Below are 14,905 nucleotides of genomic sequence, written 5' to 3'. Positions count from 1 at the left end.
TAAATATAAAACCAGACTGTTGTTGGACTTACTTCATAAACACTGTAAATTTAAATATTAGAACTAGATTTTGATCCGCGCTTAGAAAGCACGGGGTAATATTTTAGTTAAATCTTTTAATTTGAAAGTTTCTAATTTTTTTTTGTCTGAGTTTTAATATTTCAGTTTTAATATCTATAATTGGAAGTAATTTATTTTGACGTTCATAGTGATGGGGGTTCAGATATTAGGTTTATATCGGTTAGAGTTATTAAGTTTTCAAATTGTTAGGTTTGGGGTTTTAGGATCCATTTATGAACCATACATTTTTCGGATCAGATTGTTCAGGCAATGTTGGGTTCGAGCCAAATTTTTATTTTTTCATAAAACCCAACGTGAACCTAGCTAGAAGTATGGCATAGTTAATTATAAGTAATTTTTTTGAAATTAATTAACTGAATAAATGGTGAACAAATTAAAATTGTTTCCATAAGTGTGTGTCATAAATATAATATCTAAAGATCAAAATGATCAAAATATTTTATTAAAAAAGGTAAATATACATTTTTATCCATATGGTTAACTAATGTAGACCCTAAGGTTTACAGTTAAGGGATATAGTTTTGGGATTGAGGTTTAAAAATTTATAAATTAAAAAGTAAATATTAAAAATTTGAAAATAAACTTTTTAAATAGTTTCAAAAAGCATTTAAAATTTCAAAAATAAAAACTGAGAAAAACAAATTCAGAAAATAAAAATTTATAAAAATTTTGAATTTGAAAACATATAATTCGAAATTATAAAAAATATTTATTATTTATGATTTATTATTTTATTTATTTATTAAATAAAACATTTTGATCATTTTTTCCTTAAGAACTCTTTTTGTGAAAAGGCTTGAAAATGTCTATTTAGGAAATCGCTTAAAATTTGATGCTATTAATAAAAATTTTTTTAAAAAAATAGATATGTAAAGAGGAGAAAAATCTGGTTTATTATTTCTTTTAAGGAAGAAAAAGAAAATTTTCATATATAGATATTTCTAATAATTTTTATATATTTTAATTAAATTTTTAATGCTGTGGCATAACTGTAAATACCTACAAAACACAAGGATACCTCCAAAAAAAATTGTGTGTTTAATAGTATAGATAAAAACAATATTAATAAAATCTTAAATTACCAGTTTTTCATTCAATTTATGTTCAAGCTAACTATACTGATTCAATAGAGTTAGAAAGTATTTTGTAGCATCAAGCTAATTTATGTTATGGAAAATAAGATTTTTTGAATCATTATATTTGACAGTTTGTTAAAATCTTCTGATTTTCTTGTTATTGATATGTGGAAGATTTTGGTAACTATAATGATTGGCCGCTAGTTTGTTATTTAGTATATTTGATACAAATGTTCGGAACTTCTGATTTTCTTGTTTCTATTTTTTTATTATTGATTTGAAAAGAAGATTTACAACTATAATGATACACAAACCGTATTTTATATATTGTTTTTTTTATATATCGGCTTTCATGTAATAGTTTATCCATATATATAGGGGTAAATAGTTTGTTTGTTTATTTTTAATAGATTCGGAGGAAAATAAATAAAATGATTTGGAGTTTAAGGTTTTGTAAATTAGAACTTATTGAGTTATGATCAAATATGTTAGGAGTTCATAATTTTGAATACTGCCGAAATACTAACATATTAAGCTTTATGTATATATATTACCATGTCAATTTGAAAAAAACGAAAACATGTTGAATCGTTAGTGTTGGAGCACGATAAGCAATAACAAACATATTGTTTATTTAATATCGTTAATAAAAATGTGTATGCATGTAAAAAATTACAATTTTAAAATGTAAAAATTAAGAGAAGTAAGCTGGATATCCATAACCCGAAGAAACCACAATAATATTTGAGAAACCAAACTCCTTTTTATAATACAAAACTTCTTTGGACCTGCCCCGATCTCGAGTAAATCTCCCGTGTATTTTCTTCACCTATAACTTCATCTCCAAATTGATGCATAAAGAAAAATCTTGGTACCAAGCATCCTCGTTACTGTTTTCTAATCTTCTCCCCAATGATCCACTTGATAAATAGTCCTTGTCACTGCAGAAACACATAAACCTACATACATCACATATCCATCTAATCACCTCAGTCAAATAATAGCAACCAAATACATGAAAGGGATAAGTATCAGTAGTATTGTATATTCATAGTTTCCTCTTAAAACCATCCTTCATCTCCCATATATAGTAAAAGTTTTCCAATTTTTCTGAAAAGTTAGTTCAAGTCTCTCCTCTTTTCAGATAAAGAACCACACCATCCCTATTAATCCATCCGTCTCCACACCTAACAAAACCAGTTGTTTCACCTAAAACCAGAATGTACAAATAGATAGAGATCATACTACTTAATTGTCCATCTTCTCTCTGCAATCCAAGTTAAAAGAAACCATATTTCTGACAGAATCAGATATAAAAGAACATATCATACTCTTATTATTCCTTGAAGCTATAAATAGCATTTCCAAACTCAACAACATAAAAAGGACACCAACAGCAAAGCAACCAACAACACAGTCTTAAAAATAACAAAATAGATGGAAGAAAAAAAACCTTAGACATAGAGCCTTTATATAGATGAAGGCAATGCAATCTCTAATACTCAATATGACAGCAGAGACTATCTTTTCCTGCCAAATCCCAAAACTACAGTCTTTCGTTTACAGTACCTGCTGAACCTATATCGTTCTAGTATTGTATTCACCAAAGTAAAATAAAAACTTGTACCTTGTAAAACCTCTGTCAACTTTGATTTAATTGACCGATTCTCCTGATCTTCCCTTGATCCCAAATATTCTCCTGCGAATCAGGTTTTTCCCATATGCTTCACTCCCAAAAATTCTTCAATCTTAAAATATATATGTAATACTCACACTGTCTCATCTTCCTTTTTGAACCCCCATCCAGATTCTAGAAGTTTCCATTCCCGAATCTTATATCCACCGATGATGAAGCGTCAAAAACATCGAAAGATCCCTAATGAAACCGCAAATATAGAAATACTTCTCGCCATGCTTTCCAAAACAAACCCATATGTTTAAATTTTCAACGCAGTAGATGAAATCAAACTATTCTTCATCTTCTCCGAACCCTAGAAAAATCGCTTCTTTTTAGCCAGAGCCATTTTCAGATTTGTCAGTTTGGCCGAAAGTGACGAAGTAAACAAAGATATTCGATACAATTTCCATATATTTTTAATTTAAAAGAAAAAACCCATGTAATTAAAATCATGGTTTAAAAATATTCCAATGGCAAAATCTTGTAAATATTGTTGAAACATAAGGGCACCTCAAAAAAGGGTCTTCTGTTTTAATAGTATTGATACATATAAATTGGATATTTTTGTCATTATATCTATTCATAAGTGTAGTTTTCAAAAACAGTTAAACACAGTGTAATCTTCAAAATATAAACTCATAAGAAGGTATATTTCCAAATTCTATATTAAAATGAAAAAAAAAACAATTAGTCTGAATATCTCCTTTTTCTTGGTTAACAAGACTGAATATTTTTCCTAATGTATTTACTTCGTATAATTATAATTACTTGATGCTCACGAATACTTTCCTTTTTCACTTTTCCTTTTAAGGTTTAGCCGTTTAAGTCATATTTTTCAAAAGCAAATTTAACGAATATACAAAAAAGGAAAATGTGTATTTTTGCCTTTTCTTTCTAAATTAATTCTCTATATAAACCATCAGATACTAGTTTCTTTTTCGTGTAAAAGCCCTAATCGAGTGAAGGAAAACGACGATGACGACGGAGATCGAACCACAGTCACTGCAAAAGCTGAGTCTCAAATCAGTAAAGCGAGCTCTTGATCTTTTCTCCCCCGCTCAAATCAGTAAAGCGAGCAAAAAGATTCGGCTTTCTCACAAGTTTCAAGTTGCATTTGGAGGTGTAGAGCCCGTGAGTAAGCAGTCTATACGTAGAGATGAATATAATAATAATGAGCAGATAGCTTCATCCAGTGCCCTTGCCCTTCCAGGTCCACAAGGAGCCAAACAGGGCGCTTTAGTTGTCGGTCCTACTTTACCGCCAAGAAGCTACGACAACACTGTTCACGCAGGCAAAAGCACCACCTAGTCGATGGCCCCGTCGAGAGTGGCATGCACCATGGAAGAACTACAGGGTGATCCAGGGGCACTTGGGGTGGGTTAGATCTGTTGCATTTGACCCAAGTAATGAATGGTTTTGCACTGGTTCAGCTGATGGTACCATTAAGGTATGGGATGTAGCGAGTGGAGTTCTGAAGGTCACACTTACTGGACATATTGGGCAAGTACGAGGCCTTGCTGTAAGCAACAAAGATACCTCCTACATGTTCTCTGCTGGTGATGACAAGCAAGTCAAATGCTGGGACCTTGAGCAGAATAAGCTCTTCATCCAACTCTGGACGTTTTACTAACCGGAGGGCGAGACTCTGTCTGCAGGGTGTGGGATATCCGTACGAAGACGCAGAGTTTCGCACTCTCGGGACATGACAAAGACGTTTGTTCCGTCTTCACCCCTCCAACCCACCCTCCTCAAGTTGTTACCGGATCTCATGATTCCACCATTAAATTTTGGGACCTTCGGTATGGTAGAACAATGACAACTCTAACGAATCATAAGAAAGCTGTCAGAGCAATGGCGCTCCATCCAAAAGAGAATGAGAATGCTTTTGTTTCTGCATCGGCTGATAACATCAATAAGTTTAGCCTTAATCCTAAGGGAGAGTTTCGCCACAACATGCTTTCTCAGCAAAGAGCTACAATCAACGCAGTGGCTGTGAATGAGGATGGCGTAATGGTCACTGGAGGTGATAATGGAAGCTTATGGTTCTGGGATTGGAAGAGTGGTCACAGTTTCCAACAGGCGGAAGCTATTGTACAGCCTGGTTCGCTGGAGAGTGAAGCTGGTATATATGCAGCGTGTTACGATCAGACGGGTTCAAGGCTGGTAACGTGTGAGGCAGACAAGACCATAAAGATGTGGAAGGAAGACGACAACGCAACTCCTGAAACCCATCCTCTTAACTTCAGACCTCCCAAAGAGATCAGACGCTTCTGAGGTCTCTCTCTCTCTCGCACATCTCTATCTAGTTATCTCAAACTCAAGTCAGAGGAATCACTAATCTTACAAATGTAAGATGCTTTCACCAGTTTCTCGCCAAGATAAACTAATGTTAATTGTAGTTTTGCAAGAGTGTTGAAGCCATTATTGTGGACAAGGGCATCTCAGTATGAAGATTTTCTCCAATAAATATGATAAATATATGAATTATGATAGAGCAGTTTATAAGTTAAATGATGAAAGATAAGAAAAAAAAAAACATACGTGACTCCATTCATAAGTCACAAACCTTCACAAACACACATCACATTCACCTTCTCTCAAACTTTTTAGGTGACGACAGTCTTTTACAATGGAGAAACTACTTGGTGGTCAAACAAGGAATGGAGCGTCAAAGACCAAGATCGTCTGCACACTTGGACCGGCGTCTAGGTCCGTTGAGATGATTGAGAAGCTTCTTAGAGCCGGCATGAACGTAGCCCGGTTCAATTTCTCCCATGGTTCTCACGAGTACCATCAAGAAACCCGAGATAATCTTAGAACCGCCATGCAGAACACTGGTATTCTCTGCGCCGTCATGCTCGACACAAAGGTATAATATATTACACACAATTTATTAAATTTAAAAATATCCTTATGCATGGTGGGTTTAATTTTAACAATTGGTTTAATTCTGTTTTGTAGGGTCCTGAAATACGAACCGGTTTTCTCAAGGAAGGCAAACCGATAGAACTAATCCAAGGTCAAGAGATCACAATCTCAATCGATTACACTATAAAAGGAGACTCGAACGTTATCTCGATGAGCTACAAGAAACTTGCGGAGGACGTCAATCCTGGTGACGTGGTTCTCTGTTCTGACGGAACAATCTCTCTAACTGTCTTGTCCTGTGACACGTATCTCGGTCTTGTCCGTTGCCGATGTGAGAACTCTGCGGTTCTTGGAGAAAGAAAGAACGTTAATCTCCCTGGAATAGTAGTTGATCTCCCGACACTTACAGAGAAAGACAAAGAGGATATACTTCAATGGGGAGTTCCGAACAAAATCAACATCATTGCTTTATCTTTTGTTCGTAAAGGATCTGACCTAGATGAGGTCAGGGATTTTCTTGGAGTGCACGCAAAGAGCATCATGCTTGTGTCAAAGGTGAGTGGTAAAATAAATAAAACAAATTTTATTTTCTTTGTAGTCAAGTCTACTCCTTAGCCCTAAGTGCTACCAATAGGGTATTATCAAATATATTTTTTTCTTGGTTATATACTAATGTTTTGATGATATTTGATGACGTGGCAGGTTGAAAATCAAGGAGTGGCGAACGTAGATGAGATTATGGAGAAGACTGATGCGTTCATTGTGGCTAGAGGCGACTTGGGGATGGAGATTCCGACGTGGAAGATATTTAGGGCTCAGAAGAAGATGATCGAGAAGGCTAATGCACTCGGGAAACCAATCGTCACAGCTACACAGATGCTCGAGTCTATGACAAAAGCTCCTCGTCCGACAAGAGCCGAAGCCACAGACGTGGCCAACGCTGTCCTAGACGGCACTGACTGCGTCATGCTCAGCGGCGAAACAGCAGCCGGAGCTCACCCGAGGCTGCCGTGAAAACAATGTCGATGATCTGCAAAGAGGCGGAGGAGTATATCTAGACTACGAAGCTGTTCCGTTGCCGTTATCCACAATCGAGAGCGAAGCTGCTTCAGACTTTTTGACGGCGTGGAAGCTGAACGCGAAGGCGATCGTGGTGGTCACCAAGGGCGGATACACGGCGGAGCTTGTGGCTAAGTACAGGCCTAGCGTTCCGATTCTGACGGTGGTCGACCAGGAGTGCCCTGAGGCGGTGGCTAGTGTGGCGAGTCGTGGTTTGGTTTACCGTGGGATCGTTCCGGTGATAGCGACGGGAGGGTCCACGGAGGAGAAGGTTAGATTCGCGGTGGAAGTCGCAAAGAAGAAGGAGATCTGTAAGGGTGGAGACTTGGTGGTGACGTTTCGCATGATCAATGGTTCCTCTGTCGTGGAGACTCTGTTGGTTGACTAGGCACTTTTTGAGACTTTATGGTTAATTTTCAAGTTTCAGATATTTGTGGGGTCAAAATTAATTTTGATATTTTTCAGATTTAGACAATACTTTTGAATAATTGATAATCGAGATGATATCTACACTAATCTTTCACATTCATTGTGTTTTTTTTATTTTCCGCGTTTCGTTACCGTCTTTCAAACGCTGACGCTTTAGGGTCCGACTGGTTTAACCGCAGCGGTTGCGGTTGCGGTTGCGGTTGCGGGAGTTTGTGGATGCGGGTGGTTGCGGTTTCTAGCGGTTTTAAGAAATTTGTACGACTGGTTCTGCGGTTAGAAATTTGTGCGTTTGCGGGATACTTATGACTGGTTAACTACCAAATGCAGCAGCAGTTAAATAATAAATTAATAATATTTACATTTTATACAATTATAAAAATATCAAAAATAATAATATTATAATAAATATAAAATTTATATTTAGAAAGTTATAGTTTAAATTTTTTAAAAATATATAAAATATTTTTATTTTAAAATTTTATAATATTAATTAAAATTTAATTGATATATTTTAGCATTTTTATAATTTCAATTTAATTTTTTTATTGATTTTTTTTTTTTGTATTTATATTGTTTTGGAAAAAAAAAAAAAATTTTATCCTCCCGCAAACGCCCGCAACCGCAAACGCTAGCTGGAACCAGCTTTTGAATTTATGAGGTTCAGAGCGATTTGGAGCGATTTGGAGCGGTTTAGAGCGGTTTGAACAATTGTTGCAAAACGCCAGCAACCGCTACCAACCGCAAAAGCTGCGTTTGCGGGTGGTAGCGGGAAAACCAGTCATACCCTTATACTCGTTTCCCAAACTCGAGAATCTTTTATTTCATGGTGACAAAGCCAAAGGACCAAAGAGAACACAACCTCTTATTGTCGGAATGCTGACTCCCACCAACACTCTTATTGTCGGAAAGCTGACTCACACCAACATTATTATTTAATATTATAACCTAATTCACAAGCCACTAAGAACCAATCATAATCTTGATTCTTTTCTCTTAAACGGTCCTTACTTGTCTCACACGCCATCTTTAATATCCACTATGGAAAAGTTTGCTTCTCTGTTTCTTTCTGAGATTTTTTGTTGTTTCTCATAGTTGGAATCAAAGATGAGTCGAATCAGTATAGTGGTTTCTGATCTGGTACTGTCCTTCATGTGGATATGGTCAGGAGTTCTTGTCAGCATCTTAGTCCACGGCGTACTTGGATTTAGCCGCAATGTAACGACCGGCGAGATCGTCGGATATACATTCTCTGTCATCTCCATGTTCATCTTCGCTTTTCTTCAGAAACTCACCAAAGGCGGACATTATAATCCTGTGGCCGCTTTGGCTTCCGGTGGCTTCGGCAGTTTCATCTTCACCATCATGGTTCGAGTCCCCGCCGAGGTTTGGTTTCGTTTACTTTTCTAAGTGATCTCTCGATCTTCCACATTGTGTGAGGAGGTTAAAGGCTCTGTTTTATGCTCTGTTTTTCAAAGGTGATAGGATCAATCCTTGCGGTTAAGCATATCATTCACGTTTTCCCTGAGATTGGAAAAGGACCAAAACTAAACGTATCAATCCATCAAGGCGCTTTAACCGAGGGGGTACTAACTTTTTTCACTGTACTGATCTCAATGGAACTATCAAGAAAGATCCCTGGAAGTTTCTTCATGAAGACTTGGATTAGTAGTATTGCTAAGTTATCTCTCCATGTTCTTGGAGCTGATCTAACCGGCGGATACATGAATCCAGCAGCGGTATTAAAAATAGTATTTGTGACAAAGTATTTATCTCTTTGTTTATTTGCTTTGTGTGGTATCTTTGTAGGTTATGGGATGGGCTTATGCACGCGGTGAACATATAACAAAAGAGCATTTACTTGTGTATTGTCTTGGACCTGTGATGGCTACCTTGCTTGCTGTTTGGTTCTACAATGTTGTGTTAAAGCCTCTTACCGAAGAACATGAGAAACCTAAGGCTAAATCTGAATGAGTAAATGATTTTAGTTCTCATATTAATTTAGTGAATCATTTCTTATTAGATCTCATAATGTATTTTTTTTTTTAATGTAAAATTCAACTATATCAATCAGTTCAAAAACCTGAATTTTGGTGATTGTGATTGGTAGGATGCAGTAAAAGTATTTGGTTTGTTACAATAAAACGAGGTTTCTCAGTTTAGATAATTCAATTACAAGAAATCAAGAACCAGCCTTCAAAGACTTGGCATTGAAGCTACTAATAGACAAGATTAGGCTCAAACTCAGCGAAATCAACAGATCCAGACTCAACCGGAGGCATGAGATAAGCAGCCAAGATCTCAGAGACCAAACCAGCAATGAGAGGAATCCTCTTGAGGTTCTTGACAAAGGAAGGATCATCGGTTTGTCCTACAGCCATCAGCTTCTCATTGATCACAACCATTCTATCTAGCTTCCTCTTGAACTCAGGGTTCTCAACATCCAACACCGCCGGGAATATTCTTGCCGTGGTACGGTTTGTCTGAAACAAAATCTCAACATTTTCAGACACACACACAGCTTACTTACTATTAATCTTTTCTGGTTTCAAGTTACTTTACCTCGATGATGACGTGCATGTCAAACTCCTTTGTGTTTAACCCAATACCCTCGTAGAAATCAGTTCTTTGACAGTCGTTGAGGTACATTGTCACATAAACCTGCAAAAACCAATCCTCTTACCGGTTAGGATTTGGAAGTAGAGGAATCAAGAGAGTTGAAGTGTTTACTAACCGAGAGGCAGAAGAAACGAGACCAGAGCTTGGCTTGCCAGTCATTGAGGAACTGAGGCTGAGCTTTCATCAAAGCAGAGAAGAAATCTCCATGACGGTTCTCGTCTTGGCACCAGTTCTCAAAGTACTTGAAGATTGGGTAACACTGGAACTCAGGGTTTTGCTTGAGGTGTCTGTAGATTGTGATGTATCTCCAGTACCCGATTTTCTCGGACAAGTAAGTGGCGTAGAAGATGAACTTTGGTTTGAAGAAAGTGTATTTCCTTGCCTTTGTTAAGAAACCCAAGTCAAGAGCTAAGTTGAAATCAGACAACCCCTTGTTCAAGAACCTGCAAGAAAAAAGTTTGTTTACCAATTCAAGAACAAACAGTCAAATAAAAGAAGACAGGTTCCTTTGTTGGGAGATCTTACCCGGCATGTCTAGCTTCATCTCTGGACATAAGAGAGAAGATCTCAGCCACAACAGGGTTTGTTTTCTGCAATGCCATCAGATCAAAAGATTAAGACCAAGCCAATTAAAGGGACTAAATGAAACAACATTCAAGTCTCATCTGTCCTTAACTCTGTCTCCACCTAATGAGCAGCTTAAGGCTTTGAAGCATAACATAGACAAGAAACACTAAACCAAGAACAACTTTTGAAACTAGAAGCTACTTACTAGTTCAAAAACTTTGATTTAGTAAAATTCTACAAATTACAACAGTTTCACACAAATTAAAATATCAAAAATGTCTAAATAGCCTTCAGTTCTCATTACATTTTTCATTTCTAAGATTATTTTATTTCAGTTCTCTATCTTATCTTATATAGATATACACTAAACTACTTTTTAAAAATGCTATTTTTTTTAAAAAAAAGGGGACTAATCCCCTATAAAAAAAATAATTAACGCCTAGAAATTTGCTGAACATTGATAAAACTGAATTTCTCTTAACGGTTTTGGATTGAATTCTCAAAAGATACCTTGAGTCTTCTACCAAGCTCCTTGTAGAGAAGGAAACCAGAGAACTCAGCAGTACAAGACCTTTCAAGAAACTCAACAAAGATCTGTCTGAGAGGTCCCTGCAACTTGTCAGCTGCTTCTTTAAACTCCTTGTTCCTCACGAAATGTGTCTGATTGTAATCAGTCTTGAACTCTTGAAGCAGAGCAATGAACTCTTCCTCGTTAAGGTTCTTGTTGATCTCCGTGTTGAAAAGCTGCTCCATCTCCTCGAAGTCCGTCGTGTAGAACCTCGGTGTCAGAAGCGACTCCTGAATCTCTTTCTTCGTGCCCTTCTTGGACTTAGAGGTTGCGGTGGCCGGAGGCGGCGGCGTGGAGGTGGCTGACATTCTGATCACGGTGGAGAAACGTCGGTTGGTGAGGCATGTCCTTGAGTTAGAGAGCTTTGGAGATGCGAATTTGGAGATTGGCTTCACTAACATCATTTCAGCTGCCATTGTTAGAGTTTCGGAAGCAGTAGAGAGAGAGAGCAAGGAGCTAGAGGAAGAAGGTGAGGCTGTGAGGAGTTTTGTAATGAAAAAATCTCATCCAGTGAAAATCTGAGCTCTGGTGTGGGCGCTTGACACGTGGCGAAATGTTGTTGGTTACTCTTGATTGCATTGTGTTCTTGATAATAAATAGGTGATAGATGAAAAAATTAACAAATATAAAATTAAAATCAACCAACCAATATGTAAATAAATAGGGGAAAATAATTCAGAAATACAATTTGTATACATTACAAATTACAAATTCGTGGTCCAAATCTTTTTAAAAACAAAAATATGAGAAAATATGTGGAGCTGGTGATATCCAGATGAGACATTCTGGTAATATAAACACACCTAATAATTAAAAAAAAAAAAAAATCTAATGCTCAAGCTCACAAAACCTACAATGTTTCTTATTTCTGGATTTTTTTCTCAACAATTATATGAAACACAGTTAAAAGAATGATAAAGAACGATCTCCACTCTCCAGCTTCAAGCACTTCTCTAGCAAGTTACAAAAAGAGTACTGTTAGGGCTGAGACAATTGTTTGGTTTCTTCTAGAGCAAGTAACACATAGATAAGAGAGGTGAGTCTTAATTTTGTTACCTCTATTTACGAAGCATTGGTGAAGTAGATTGAGGAGAGCTTGCTCCATCTTCAGATCTTGCGTTTGTATTTACACTTCCGGCACTCCATTTTTGTTCATACCCTTCATTCTTTTCTTCATCATCACTCGAGACTCCAACGCGCTTCCCTGCAAATCCATCATCATCACTTGAAGATCCTCTTGACTCTTGTCCCTCTCTCTGATCCTTGTTAACACCACTCTCACTGGTAAAAAAAGGGTCAAAAGGAGGGATGATTCCCTCATTCTGATCATGATGGTGGTGGTGCTGATGATCTTTGGACTTCAAGTCATCCTCCTCACAATCATCCTCAAGGTCTTCATAGTTTAGATTCCTGAGAAGCTCAGGGAGTGAGTAACTTTTTCTACCCTCATCAACAACCCTTCCACCTCCCATTTCAATATCTATCTTCTCTTTCGAGTTAACTAGACTTTGGCCTGGGTTTGAAGTAGGAGTTTCAACCATCATATAGTCTTCTTCTTTCACAAATGATCTAAACTTGTTCATAGATGGAGGAATCTTAGAGAGAAATATCTCCCATATATTCCCTAAAACTCCTTTGTTGTATGGATTCTCCTTCTTATCATATCGGTACCGAAAATTCTCATAAGTAGTCTGCACAAAACAGATTCGCCATTAGATGAATCTTAAACACGAAAGATTGGAATAAAGAGATAGATCTTTCTAATCACCTGGTTAGTGCAGATGAGATAGGAATGAAATATAGTGAGTCCACCAACAAACCAAACGGTAATGAAGCAGTAAACTATGAGAATATCCGATAAAACATCCTCAGATATAGCTTTCCAGATGCTAATCCTCTCATCCATATGTCTTTGAAATATGTTCAACCAAGAAAATGCAAACACGTATATGCACAGAGTGGTTGATGTTGATATAAACATGAAGAAGAACCGGTAATTTCTCTGCAAAAAAAAAAATAAAGAGTTGGAACATTCTCAAAACACATAGTTCTCAAGAAACATCTAAAAACAAACTCATTTTTGTTAAATTCGGATTTATCATAGGCTTCAACTTAAAATCTACTGACAGTAACTATATTGACGCTAATCTTTTATATATTACTTAGATTTCCTTAAACTCTCGATGTGGGGTATTTATCCCACATATCTATCTCCATGGCTCTTATCAGTTAGAAATTTTGGAACTTAGAACATTTTAAACCCGGTCGACAGGGTTTAGTACGACAATTATAACCGGCTGAGAGGGTCTAGTACGACAGTTATACGGTCGGGAAAGTTATATCGATTAGGGTTTTAGAATGTTCAGGATCTAGGATTTAGGCTCAGATACCATGTTAAATTAAATTAAATTCTAAACTAAAACAAATCGACACTAAATGGATTGACTTTAGCCCTTTACATATTATTAAAGTTCCCTTAAACTCTCGAATTAAAGACATTTACTAACTTACCAATCCAATGCACTGACCAACCCAAGGGCAATGATGATCAAATCTCTGAACACAGTTGTTGCAGATGGAACAATGAGAAGCACGAGGTGGACGGTAAAGCAAACAAGTGTCACAGAATTTGACTTTTACGGTATGGCCATTAACTTTAACATCTTTGACTCTTGGTAGCCTTATGTTCGGGGTTCTACCACTAACCCATTCCATGGAAGGAGTAGTTGAATCAGGTACATCATCTGATTCAGGAGGCTTTAAACTTCTAGGGACAATCCCGGGGTCTCGACCAGATGTCATGAATAGGAAGAATATGTCCTGTAAGAAAACTACTGAAACTTTAGTTTCATTAAGACAGTCAAGTCATCATCTATAGCGTTGGAAAGATTAAGACATACCAAAAGGGTGAGGATCCAAGACACGGCGAGAATTGGAATAGAGAGTTTTGGATGCTTGGTGCGAGGATCTTCCATTTTTAAGTACATTTTTACAAGGAACGTCACGGAGGGAGCAAGGATCAAGATGGTTGTTAGATATAGAGATGATGCGTCTGGACCAAAGATTAACCTCCCGCCACATAGAAATTTCTGGAGGATCAAAAGTCAATGAAGAATCAAGAAGCATGAAAAGCTTAGAGGAGCTTGCAGTGTAATCACTAGCAATGGCCTAAAGTTTCCATATATGAATCAATCAAGACTCAAAGATACTATACAACTGAAACTAGTCAAACAATGCTAAGGAATGATCTAAGAACACAACAACTAAACTGAATCAAAGCACATCTTTTGTATCTAATAACAAAAGTAGCAAAATCAAAAGTCTGAAAGTCTATGACTTGGACTCAAAGAACACTATGCGAGTCTCATGTCAAAATATTGTGTGATCAATATTCTCCAGACAAGCGAAGATTAAACTTGAAACGAAAGCAAAAAGACAAAAGAAAGTTGAGAACTTACATTGCTTCCCCTCCAAACTTGATAGAGCCTCTTTAGTTTAGTCTCATTCCAAGCCATAGCTTAAGCCTTAAGGGTTGAAATCAGAAAGAGAAAAACACCAAAGTAAGGAACTTTCGAACAACCCAGAATCAGAAACCCATGGGAGAATCCAAAACTGATCAGGAAAAAGGATCAAATCAGGAAGAAAATTAAAACCCAGAAAGGAGCAAACTCTGATTCACAATTTCAAAACACTTGAATGTGATTGTAGTTCAAGAGGAGAGAAACAGGAATATTGAAGCTGTCCTCTCTCACTCGAAATCACAAGAAGATTACTTTCAGATGTTCGCAAATTTCGATCCCTTTTCGCCTTTGCAAAAAAAAAAAAAAATATTTTTTTATTTTATTCGCTTTGTCATTGCCGAATAATTAGATTGGAGTTCATGTCTTAACGAGAACATGGTATGTATTGTAATAAGGAAAAGTGGATTATGCGAATAGGATGTTTGTAAGTTTCTTGTTTAGT

The 14,905-nt window shown here is 36.7% G+C and overlaps 3 protein-coding genes and 2 pseudogenes across 4 annotated transcripts; 3 read left to right on the top strand and 2 right to left on the bottom strand.

Annotated features, from left to right (window-relative positions):
• The first annotated feature begins 3,741 nt into the window (after positions 1 to 3,741).
• On the top strand, positions 3,742 to 5,323 carry LOC106363520 (annotated as a pseudogene).
• Positions 5,324 to 5,464: 141 nt separating this feature from the next.
• LOC106364937 lies at positions 5,465 to 7,298 on the top strand (annotated as a pseudogene).
• Positions 7,299 to 8,197: 899 nt separating this feature from the next.
• Positions 8,198 to 9,502, top strand: LOC106368041 (probable aquaporin SIP2-1). Its single transcript, XM_013807919.3, has 3 exons — positions 8,198 to 8,574; positions 8,667 to 8,927; positions 8,998 to 9,502. Exons 1-3 carry the CDS (start codon positions 8,296 to 8,298, stop codon positions 9,160 to 9,162), a joined length of 705 nt encoding a protein of 234 aa, XP_013663373.1. The 5' UTR covers positions 8,198 to 8,295; the 3' UTR covers positions 9,163 to 9,502.
• On the bottom strand, positions 9,301 to 11,502 carry LOC106368040 (magnesium-protoporphyrin IX monomethyl ester [oxidative] cyclase, chloroplastic). Its single transcript, XM_013807916.3, has 5 exons — positions 10,885 to 11,502; positions 10,333 to 10,397; positions 9,923 to 10,250; positions 9,751 to 9,849; positions 9,301 to 9,671 (listed from the first exon to the last, which is right to left on the bottom strand). Exons 1-5 carry the CDS (start codon positions 11,356 to 11,358, stop codon positions 9,408 to 9,410), a joined length of 1,230 nt encoding a protein of 409 aa, XP_013663370.2. The 5' UTR covers positions 11,359 to 11,502; the 3' UTR covers positions 9,301 to 9,407.
• Positions 11,503 to 11,579: 77 nt separating this feature from the next.
• On the bottom strand, positions 11,580 to 14,819 carry LOC106368042 (probable protein S-acyltransferase 4). 2 transcript variants are annotated; one of them, XM_013807920.3, is made up of 6 exons: positions 14,401 to 14,819; positions 13,843 to 14,031; positions 13,454 to 13,762; positions 12,711 to 12,944; positions 11,999 to 12,633; positions 11,580 to 11,895 (listed from the first exon to the last, which is right to left on the bottom strand). In XM_013807920.3, exons 1-5 carry the CDS (start codon positions 14,455 to 14,457, stop codon positions 12,001 to 12,003), a joined length of 1,422 nt encoding a protein of 473 aa, XP_013663374.2. In that variant the 5' UTR covers positions 14,458 to 14,819; the 3' UTR covers positions 11,580 to 11,895; positions 11,999 to 12,000. The 2 variants fall into 2 exon arrangements, with proteins under 2 accessions (XP_013663374.2, XP_013663375.2); XM_013807921.3 differs by having other exon boundaries at positions 11,580 to 11,890; positions 14,401 to 14,810.
• Between the last annotated feature and the right edge of the window lie 86 nt (positions 14,820 to 14,905).

This window comes from Brassica napus, chromosome A9 (assembly GCF_020379485.1).
Source record: "Brassica napus cultivar Da-Ae chromosome A9, Da-Ae, whole genome shotgun sequence".
NCBI classification, from domain to species: Eukaryota; Viridiplantae; Streptophyta; class Magnoliopsida; order Brassicales; family Brassicaceae; genus Brassica; species Brassica napus.
The sequence above is the reverse complement of the archived record's forward strand: the minus strand, read 5'-3'. Positions and strand labels throughout refer to the sequence as shown.